Source organism: Lepisosteus oculatus, chromosome 9, assembly GCF_040954835.1.
Source record: "Lepisosteus oculatus isolate fLepOcu1 chromosome 9, fLepOcu1.hap2, whole genome shotgun sequence".
In the NCBI taxonomy this organism is placed as follows: domain Eukaryota; kingdom Metazoa; phylum Chordata; class Actinopteri; order Semionotiformes; family Lepisosteidae; genus Lepisosteus; species Lepisosteus oculatus.
The window spans coordinates 8703116-8714173 of NC_090704.1; the positions used below are offsets into that span (position 1 = coordinate 8703116).

The 11058-nt window shown below is 38.3% G+C and overlaps 1 protein-coding gene across 3 annotated transcripts; it reads right to left on the bottom strand.

Annotated features, from left to right (window-relative positions):
- Window positions 1-770: 770 nt before the first annotated feature.
- On the bottom strand, window positions 771-9747 carry LOC102690010 (olfactomedin-like protein 2B). 3 transcript variants are annotated; one of them, XM_015355087.2, is made up of 8 exons: window positions 9245-9747; window positions 8077-8340; window positions 7525-7632; window positions 6639-6809; window positions 4824-5025; window positions 2450-3127; window positions 1924-2100; window positions 771-1756 (listed from the first exon to the last, which is right to left on the bottom strand). In XM_015355087.2, the coding sequence occupies exons 1-8, from the start codon at window positions 9428-9430 to the stop codon at window positions 1155-1157; spliced, it is 2388 nt and encodes a 795-aa protein (XP_015210573.2). In that variant the 5' UTR covers window positions 9431-9747; the 3' UTR covers window positions 771-1154. The 3 variants fall into 3 exon arrangements, with proteins under 3 accessions (XP_015210573.2, XP_015210572.2, XP_015210574.2); XM_015355086.2 differs by having other exon boundaries at window positions 2450-3130; XM_015355088.2 differs by having other exon boundaries at window positions 2450-3130; window positions 8077-8269; window positions 9245-9400.
- Between the last annotated feature and the right edge of the window lie 1311 nt (window positions 9748-11058).

An 11058-nucleotide genomic window follows, 5' to 3' on the forward strand; every position in this document is an offset into this window, starting at 1 on the left:
TTTTTTTTAGAGAAACTCAAAAGAGAACAGTTGTTATGCAGACTGCTAAAACTTGGGAATTAAAGAAAAGCCACAAAGCAAACCATAGTCATTTTGCCACAGCCAATGAGACAATTTTGATGTATTTCCATTGCCATTTATATACACCATCATTTTTCTGTAGTGTTGTCCACAGTTTCTTTCATGTTCAAATTTCTGGATTAGAATACTACCCATAATCCAGTGGAAATTACATGCAATTTTCATGTATTGTACAGAAAAGTGATTTATGACTGTTTTTTGTGTTACTCAAGCTAGAAAATGACCTGTAACTAAAGAAGTGGGGTTTAAAATGTTTTTTCTTTTACTGCACACTGCTCAGATATGTTACTGTTCAACTAATCCAAAGGAAGAGTGCTTAAGTGGTTTTGGGGGGGGGACATGTAGAGCTAAGAATTTAAGTCTCTGGTGTAACTGGAACAACAATGCAGAGGACTGTATAAATAGGACTGAAAGCTACCAATTCTGAAATTGGTACAGTATAGTATTAATTTTGTTAGTTTTAAACGAGGTGTGTGGTATATCATACAGTGACATCATTCCGTAATTCACACCTATTGCATAGGTGCATACAAATGTCACTGTACAATACCATTGCTTAGGTGCATATTCTTATTTACAAATGGTTTAATCCTTATTTCAGTTTGTTTTTATTGTTGTGTGTACTCAGGTCTTGCAATAGTCTTTCACTAGTTTTTAAAACATTAAAGGAAAGGCCAGAGACTATCTCCTAAATTCCTCTGTACTTTATTTTCCTCTATTTGGTATTTTAATTACAGTATATACAATTATATATTTTTGACTTATAGCAGGCAGTAAAATATAAGCCTTGTCATGCTGTGATGAAGGAGTTAATTTGCCAGCCCTTCTGGAGGTGAGAAATGGAGTGAAATATAAATAACATAGTTAAAAAAACAAACAAAAAAAACATACGCATGGTAGACATTAAACAGGAAGCTATACAAAAACGGTACGAGTTACATCATCCAGTAAAAAAAAAAGTAAAAAGCCAAGTAGATTGATCTACAATCTGCACAGGGATATAAAATTATTTATTCTTTTTTTTTATACAGAAAAGTGCCGAGAACCTGTTTTGTAACTTTCTGCGACCCCTCTTAGTACGCAAATATGACTGCATATGTAACTTGGTGCCCATTGTCCCATGCGTAAAGAACTCTGTCCTTCGGATTGTAGTCAATTTGCGTGGTGTAAGTGTAATTGTTAAGGAAAGGCAGCCTGGGTATCATCTGAGTGTTTGTATGTGTATCAAAGGCATAGGAGATGTTGGCATTCATCTTGTTGTAGCTATCCACAGCGTAAAGCACGCCACATACTATGAAACAATTGCCGTAAAAGTTCTTCCGAAGGCCAGTCCTCCACGTGGTTTCTTTCTGAATGCTCAGATCGACCGCGTTCAGTTTACTCAGGATGATCACCTCCTCGTGGAATCCCTCGTCGTCGATGGCCGGGTAAATCACCCACAGTCCATTCTCGTCCACCGCAAAGTCAATGTCCGAGTGGCCTCTCCACCTCCAGGGCGTCTCCTCCTCAAACACGGCGTCGTGCAGCATTGTCCACGCCGCCACGTACCGCTGCTTCAGGTCGAACTTGATGATGTCACGCGAGAAGGCTCGGTTGTAAAAAAACGCGCCGTTGTACACGACGTGTCCCGTGCCTATCCAGTTGTAGGGAAGCTTGTAGGAGTTGGTCCAGCGACCTTAGGAAGGGTAAAAAAAAAAAACATTTAGCTTGTAAACCTCTTTGAACACTTTTCTCTGGGGCAAAAAAAACATAGTTGTGAATTAAAATGATAGGACATTTATTGGCAATCAGAAATTCTCCTTTTAGTAATTGCCTGTTATAAAGAAATGACACAGAAAATACCTTGCTTGAAGTTCTCCATGGTGCGGAATTCTAAAAGATTGTTTCCGTAATAATAGTTTGTGACATAGATCCTGTCATCACTTGCTTTGGGATCCTTCATCCAGGCTCCTTCACTCCGACCGTAAGTGTTATGAGTCACGGGATCAGAAATTGTGGACAAGGTGTCCTTACACACTCCTATTAACAAAAGTTGACAAAATTAGTGTTTTTGTTTTTTTCAGTGTGCTTAACATCCACCTCTACCTCTGGCATAGTTCATTAAAACCAATGTAAAACAGTAGTTTCATTTAAGAGTCTTTCTTTGACTTAGGCATACTCATTTACAAGTGTGATTACATGGAAAGGTGTCACTAACATTTTGCATAAATAGGCTCAAGTGAATTGTTCAGTGAATCCGTTGCATAATAAATACATCCGTTCTTGGCTCTCGATAAAGAAAAAAAAATGTTGCTCAGGCTAAACAAAAGTGAAACTAAACTTGTACATGAGATAACAGAGCAAACCTAAGATGGAAGCCAGGACTCACCATTTTTCTGTGCTTCATCCCCCATATTTTCCTGGGATACAACCTCATCCAAGCGGAAAGGCTGCCTAGGTTTTACCCCTGGAGAAGGGCCGGCAGTTTTTATTTGCGGGACTGTAGCAGGAGTGATGGTTTTTTGAAGTGGTGTCCTAGTTGTGGTAAGATTTGGTACAGTAACAGAGTCTGTTTCGCTGGTAGTTGGCTTTGCGGTAGTTGTTGTAGTACTGGTTGTTGTAGAACTGGCTGTCATAGTACTGGCTGTCGTAGTACTAGCCGTTGTAGTACTTGCTGTTGTAGTACTGGTTGTCGTAGCGATGGTGGTTGTGCCCTGGGAGATGGTAGTTTCCGGAACCGTTGTGGCAATGGCAGGGCTTTGCTGAGTGGTCCTTGTATGTTTCACAGTGGTTTCTTGGGTTGTGAACTTAGGGGCAGTCATGGTGAAAGAAGGTACAACCCCAGAGGATACAGTGGCAGCTGTTGTAGATTCTTCAGTGGCAGGGTCCGTAGCTGACTTTGTTGACTGAGAGTTTTGAGTTGTCTCACTCTCGGAAGACGTAGGTGTGGGAGGTCCTGCCATTGGTTCTGGCCTGCTGTTGCTTCTTGCCGGATTACTTGTCTGCTTGATAAGCTGCTCTTCAAACAGCAAATCTGTAGGCCCATCACCACTCAAACTTTCATCCTCTGCTGGATAGGCAAGAAATAAAGAGATCTAAAAGCTGCTAGTATTTAAGTCTTAAAAAAAATCATTGCCAACCTTGTGAAAATAATAATCTCCAAATGCAAATGCTTTTTCATTTTTTTTTGCCTTAAAAGTCAATATTAGTTGCTTTAGCAGACTCCACAGTCTAATAAAAAGGCACTTGTTTCATTTTATAGGGGCTTGGGAAAAAAAACAGCTCCTTCACACCTCATAGCCAAATAGCCTGCTGTTTCAGTGAAGGAGTGGAGACAACTTCCATTCATACTTAACAATTAAGAGGGAGAAATTCAACTGAAGCAATAACTGTATCACAGTCCTCGAGCATTATACATAGCTTCTTCATATGTACATTTGCCACAGTAAGTAGTAACCACAGAAAACATGAAGATCTTATATTTTACAAACAATATTAATAAAATCTGGTTTCAGTCTGGGACTGGGGCACTTCCTGATTCGTTATTCTTTACATGTCTAAGTGGGTTTTCTCCAGGTGCTCCAGATTCGTCTTACCTTCCAAAAACATGCTGGCTATGTTAACTGTGTATCTAAATCGTCCCTGTGTGATCTAGCTGCGATGAGCTGGTGTCCCATTCAAGGTATGGTCCTGACTTGCACGCTATACTACTGAGATATAGTATCCCCTTGGGTTACTGTGACCCCAGAAATAAGCTGCGTTCTGATAAAGGCAAGATGCTTTGAATAAAAACAAAACTCTGCCTTTGGAAATCTCTGGTCAGTTCTGTAGGTAACTGCCAGTTTTCAAGAGCAAAACCAAAAGGGAAAAAAACACCTCTGTTGTTTGGGAAATAGCCTGTTACTCAGCTATAAAAACACCTTGCCAATGTTTTTGTAACCACCAGAGTAGATGTAACTACAGCAGCCTGGAGACATGAAAGCAGGTTTGTGCTGTACATTTGCATTTGTTCACCAAGGGACAGTTGCCTGTCTTGTTTTTGAGAGGAATCTGGTGCGTACGTCAGCTGTGGTCAAGTAGCAAACAACAGAACAGCTGAGAGTGAACTAATAAGTCACTCGTGTACACTATAATGATGGGAAATGGAAAAACCACAAAAATTCATTTGGCTAAAAAAATAATCCTTGGTATAGAAACTATAAAATGGTCTTGTAATTGCCATTTGGTTTGGGTTGATGTTGGGTTTTTTAAGCAGATATGCATCTCACTTAACCTCTTGAATATAAGTTTTTATGCAAAAGAAAATGGTATGCCTAGGCTTCTAAATAGCTCTTCTGTGAAAGACACTTGCTCAGAGAGTAAGGCTGAGCACTACTGGAACGTAGATCATGTGCTGCTAGCAAGTTGTGACTGGGATACCCTGCATTGGTGGCTTGAATCAGTTAGCAGGGGTCTTTGTGGCTTCTGGTGAAACAATACCGCTTGCTGGATTGTGAGTTGTTGGATTCCTGCAAGTACAGTATGCAGTGATGTCAGTTAGAGACAGACTGCTCCAGTTGGCACTGACTTGTATGCTGAATGATAAATGGGGCTCTGACACATCTGTCGAGGAGCAGGGTTCTCTGTGACCCGGACAAGAGATATGTCTGTAACATGAGACTTAAACAATTCTATATTAGGTAGGTAAATAATCAAAAATGTACATTGGGTGAAACTTGGATCTACTAAATAGGTGCTCTAAGGACAATATTGGATCTGCTTACGTTGTTCATCAGTGTCAGTGTCCTCCTCCACATTGTTGGCTTTATAGTAAGTTATTCCTCTGATGATGGCCGATTTCCCCATGGCATTTGTCTGCTGTGGCTCCCTAATTTGCTGAGCCAGAGTCGGGAGTTCAGTGTGACTTCTCTTTAAGTGGGGCTTAGTGAATTCTCGATCATTGATAAATCTTTCTTCATATTTTTTCTGTTGGAGGCAAGTATATGAAGAGTGTTATATTGTGGACCAAGAAAAGATCAGAACACAGTTTCAAATGCTGATCACCTTCTGCGCTATGGAAATCACTTTTTTCACAAACAGAAAAGGTGGCATTCATACAAATGGAAGAGCTTGGTGACTATAAACAAAATGCATTAAAAACAGCATTCCAGATCTATGATCTTGTCTTTCAAGTCACTAATGGTCTTGCTCCACATAAAAACATATATTGTAAACATTCCAATAGTTTCCCACCGGACTTTATATAACTGTTTTCATGTCCAATATGATTCTGCCATTCCATTTGTTATTTGTCATTAAGCTGGCTTCACTGTTATGAGTCCTGTTTTACTTAGTTTTGTCGGAAAAATTGTTCCATGAATAACAGAATTGAGACTTGGCCATTTGGGGGAGAAAAGGCTCACTTTGATATGATCCAAGCTTTTACAATATGGATGCTTTAACAGATCCAGTGTGTGGTAAAAATGAAAATTATAAAATAATTCATTCCAGGAATTAACTTTAGGAAAACAAGATATCTTGGCTACAAAACCCAAACCCTGTTAAGCTAGGTGCTAAATTTTGCTAAGTAAAACGGCTCATAAATTCTCAGCTCAGTTTCCACACTTAGTTCAACTGTAGGTGTAAGGAGCAGCAGAAGGAATCTTGCACAAAGTAAGCCAATAGTGCTCTGCTAAAAGATATTCATCTTCTGCCAAAAGCTTCTTTCTATATAAATAATTTGAGCTGTAAAGTCTCAAGTGGCGAAAATAATTTTAAAGTTTTTTTTTCCTGTCTTAATCATTCAAATTAGAAAAGTAATGGAAAAAAATGCTTTTGGTCACTTGGCAGTAAAGCTACATTATGTGATGGGTTGCTCATTTGTTTCCAATATCTAATCATGTTCATGGTAAGCATTTGTAGTGATTCATAGTCCAAGGATGTGTGTTAAAAATTATACTTTTACCGGGAGTATAAATCTGTGTATTGATGAACTACTTTTGTAGACTTTAGTTTTCCCAGACAGGGACAAAAATCTGACAAGCAGAAAGAACAGTAGCATGGAAGTTAAATATCTGACACTAATGAGTTTTACATAAGTAAAAAATATGTAAGTTTTATTTACAAGAGACATGACATTCATTTTCCTGATTCATTAAATCAGTTTCTTAAAACACAGCATAGGACTGAGAAGTGCGTGTGTTTGGAATGTTTTGAAAATGTACATTTCTAGAGCATATACAGTAGAGCCGTATTAAAGATTCTGCCTTATTTTCTCATGTTTTTGGTACTGTTAACGGAAGAGTTCTTCTGAGAGCCCAAGATCAGCAGTCAAAATGAACATTTGCCCCATTACACCAAAACACCAGACCCCTGTGAGATGAGACTCTAGTGCTCTCAAACAATCAGGGTAATGACGGTGTAAAATAATTTAACAAATTCAGGGTAATGAATGTGCTGTGAAGGTTCCTTGGTGTCTGTTACAGCTATACTGTACCTCTGTCAGCATGCACTCATTATAAACAAACTATAAACTCTCCCACACAGAGAAAGGAAGTCCATTCTGTAAGGGTACATTACACCACTGGGATGAGTCCTACCTCAGTGTGTGTATATGCAGCAGCAGCATCTCTCTGCAGGGCTAAAGCCAAATTGTTCAGTCGTTTCTTCTTCTCAATTCGGTGGAGTGACTGGTTTTCTTTAATCTGTGTCTGCCCATCAAAGTCCCTCTTTGCACTTTGTTTTTCTTTGGTGTTGTTTACAGAAACAGCCTAAGGAAACAAGGCAATATTCAGAACCTAACACCCTTCTCCTGTAGTGGCAGGCAGGTTGAGCTGACTCGACTCAAAGGATTGACAGGAGGCTGCCAGCTAGCCCACAGCACTTCATTGATGTAATGATGGTTTCATTCAGACATTAATTTATAAGAATAGCGCCAACACTATTTTCAACTATGAGACTGTTATACATCACTGTCCTGAAAAACACAATGCTGTGGCGATATAAAACAGTATTTCCAGTGCATATTTACTCTCAAAAGCTATCATGATTTTTTTGTTTGTTCTTTAAACTTCAGAGCTCTTGCGGACAGTTTTGTCAATGCATGCAAAGCTCTAACATCATGCGGTGTTTACATATTTTGACAATCTGTTGAAACTAGTGCAACAGATCTAATCAGTCTGAGCTCTTACTTGTCATAGTCCTGGCAAAGTAGTTTTAAAACTAAATGTAATTTTTAGTAAGGAATATGGTTAGTCCAGTGAACAAAAGGCTTAAGCATATAAACATTGCTTAAGTAATTACTCTTTTTCTTTTATTCTTTCAGATCTTTTGGACTATAGTTCAGATATTAATTTACTGTATTTATAAGGAACAAGTTTTTGGGAGGGAGGGTTTGATCAGTTTTACTGATAATATCTATTGATACATTATCTCAAAATACTGCAGCATCTTTTCTGGCACTGGTTGAACAAGGTGATGACTTACCTTTTCAATTCTGTCAATGCGATCAACCAACTTGGTTGTGACTGAATGTATCTTTAAGAGGTCCATACCATAAAAGGCCCCTTCCAGTAAGTCTATAATTGTTGAAAGCTACGAGAAAAGGCAAGGATGCATAATGAGCTCAATCTGAGATAAGTTCTGGAACACTTTTGTAAGCACTAATTAGACATGCACACTAATGAAACTAAAAGTATACGTTCTAATTTTAAAAATCTAAATTCTGCTTCCTCTTTTAAATATATGCATATTAACATTCTGTAAATGTTTTTCCTGAAGCAACTGAGGTAAAACACAAAAGCTATACCAAGCCATACACCATACCAAATGTACAACAGACTTGTATATAAAAATAAAATAAACGCCCTATTGTACGTTTGTATTTGCACATCAGAAATGTGGCCCAAAGTAACACATGGCTGAATCTTATTTGAGAAACACGTTTATGTAACACACCAAAAGATGAAGCTGAAGGACAATCTAATGGGGCTGTTATGGGTGGCAGAAAATACAGGACGCTTCCAGTCTAAGTGTTACCTTAATATTCTGTGCCTCAGCCTCCTGAAGTTTCTTCAGCCTGAAATCTCCCTCACAGGGGTTCAGAGCTGAAGGAGGAGCAATGCAGGCACACTTGCATCCTGGGCCTGAAGTCACAGTCTCCACTGTGTAAAAGTCCTGCGCTTTGGTAGTGCCTTCCTCAATCCTCCTGCAGGCGTTCCTGCTCAGGGGTCTGACAACACATTTACACTGACAGTCAGAGCCTTCCGAAACCGCTTTCACTTTGTCATAATCACCCAGCAGCTACAATAAAAAGAACATGTATGTATTTTCCAGCAGCGTTACCAGTGCACAATATTGACATATTCAACATTTCTGAAAAATAATTTCTAATCCCCTGGTATGGTAAGGGAGTCAGCACCCCACCGCCCAATAAATACTTACGACATGTAACATAAAGGGTGATGTCGTGGAGGGATCCGTTTCGTTAAAAAAACATTCTCATTAAAATAGTTTGTGTTTTTTTGTTGGTCTTTTTACTTGAAATAACATACAATTAAGCAGCGCTAAAAAGTTGTAGACTACACTGTGGAGAGATCTTAACCAGATCAGGGAGAATGTAAATTTAAAGATTCCAGAATTATTATTTTATTAGTAGTAGTTGTTTATGAGTATGACGATAATCTCATAATTGCCTCAAACACCTTAATAAATCCAGATAGAAAAATGAAACAGTAAGAAAAAATGTAAATTGTATCTTTCATAAAGCATGGATTGTCTGTATTTTTCTATACAGTATTGGGCATATAAATCTCACCTCTTCAGTACTCCAGAATTTAACTATCCCATAGTGACTCTAGTACACTTCTGTTTTCCGCTACATAAGTGCATCACGTTTTATAGCTTTTGCCGAATATTTTGGCAAATTTAAAGACTAAAGCTTTAAGGGACCACCAAAATTGATGTTAACCGAAGCGCATACTGTATAGTGCGTTTTTACATTCTTTTAATGCTCAGGATTAAACGTTTTTTTTTTCAGAAATCCTGCAAAAGCCGTTCCATCTTGATATATCTAAATAGCGTTTATAATTCTCACCGGAAATTCATGAAGACAGAGAAAAATAAGATATCAATCTTTAAACAAGGCTGAATGGAATTTCACACACAAATACCCACTGGAAAAAAAACACAGCGCATCATTTAATACCTGTGATAAAATATTCTCCTGGTTGTCCGTCTCACTTCCAAGAGTTTCAATATAGTCTTCATCTAATTCTTCTGTCCCTCTGGTCTTATCATCATTAATATTGTTGTTCGCCGTTCCATTGGGTGCAGGTGAAGTACCACTGAGCGCTACACACCACAAAAGACACCAGAGCTCCAATTTAGCCATCACATAGACTTCTGCAAGAGTCAGTGCTTTATTGACTGGGTGGTCAAACCAGCTCTGGCTGCAGCTATCCTCTTTGCAATTCGCAATATCCAGAAATTCTCCCTTTTTTATTTCAATAAGAACTGCATTCTGCTTCTGTACGGGGTTCCAGGAGTTTCTAGCATAGAGTTAAAAGCACCAAATTGCAAAGAAACGTGTCCCCTTTTTAAATTAAAAAAACAATCCCGTGCAGTCCCCGGTAATCGTAAATCCTTCAGTGATTGTATGAAAAGTGGATGGACGCAAGCAGAAGAGTTTTCGAATGCAGCGAAGAAGTGTTCGGTGGGAAGGATCTCTCTGGATTAATCAAAAGCAGGGAGGAGTTTAAACGCATACTGCAAGATTGTATAGTCCGAGCAATTTCGCTTATAGGGATATTTCACCCTGCATGGTCAATTTCTACAGAACCCAAATGTCTTTAAATAATACTTTTAATGAGTTTTGCTTGTGTGAAGGAGCAGTAAGAAGTAACCTACTGCCGAAGTCTTCTATAGTATTTTTAAAGGAAGCCAGCAGTAGTAGTTTTAAGAGAAAATGTACTGAATCGTCTAGAGCAAAAACAGAAAGCTATTTGTACTCGAGATAAGTATTTTATTTGTTAGTGTTTTTTATTATTATGTTATGTTGCATGAGTTTTGTAACGTAAAAAAAAAGACAGGATTGGATTGTTAATGAATGGTTGATGATTGATCTTTCTGCATGAGACAATGTTGCAGGTTGTCGTTCTTCAGAGCAGTTGGACTTGTTAACGGAGCACTAGACCTTAGCTGGGCAAGTAGCGCCATCTGCAGTTTATATCAGAAAAGATGTCCCATACGTCATTTACCCTTTCTGGCATTTATGTTGCCAAACCTCTGGGGGGCTTTCTTGGTAAGCCTGGGAAGATGCTCAGACCTAATGTCGTCTGTTCAGCTACAGTTTTACACTTAAACCAACCACAAGAGCTCCTTTATATGAAAGGTTAAGTGCTTTATCCTTAAGGCCACTGGTAACCTCACAAATCGTGTCTAACTGTGCTAAATCAGAAATGGGGATCGTGTTCCAGGGGTCAATGAAATGTAGCACTGGGACACAGCAGAATTTGTGCCAAACGTCTCCATCACTAGAGCTTTATGCTTCTTGAATGGTTCATCAGGAGTCTGGCCAGCCAAATGCCAATCTCACAAATTAAAAGATACAATAATCACCATTATAATCTATGATAAACCGCAATAAATTGTGGTATAATTTACCAGAACTGTAGTTTCACGCTTTATTTTTGACCAATTAGTCAATTAATAAATTAGTTTATTTAGAATTACTATTATAGAATAAAATCAGGGAAATGTATAATTTAAAGCATCCCCAGACCAGAGCGCTAACAAAATCACACAGTAATCTAAAAGCTTTAGGCTGTTCTTAAATTAAATAATACAAAGAGTAATACTCTCTCTACGCTTTATACAATCTACGATAAAACGTTTGGCACAAACCGGAGTAATTACAGTTCTTTTTTTCAAAATATTAAAAAAATAGTGTTTTAAACTTTCTAAAATAAAGTTAATAAATGGACTCGTTAGAATGCCTGCAATCATTGTAAGCTTTGAAAA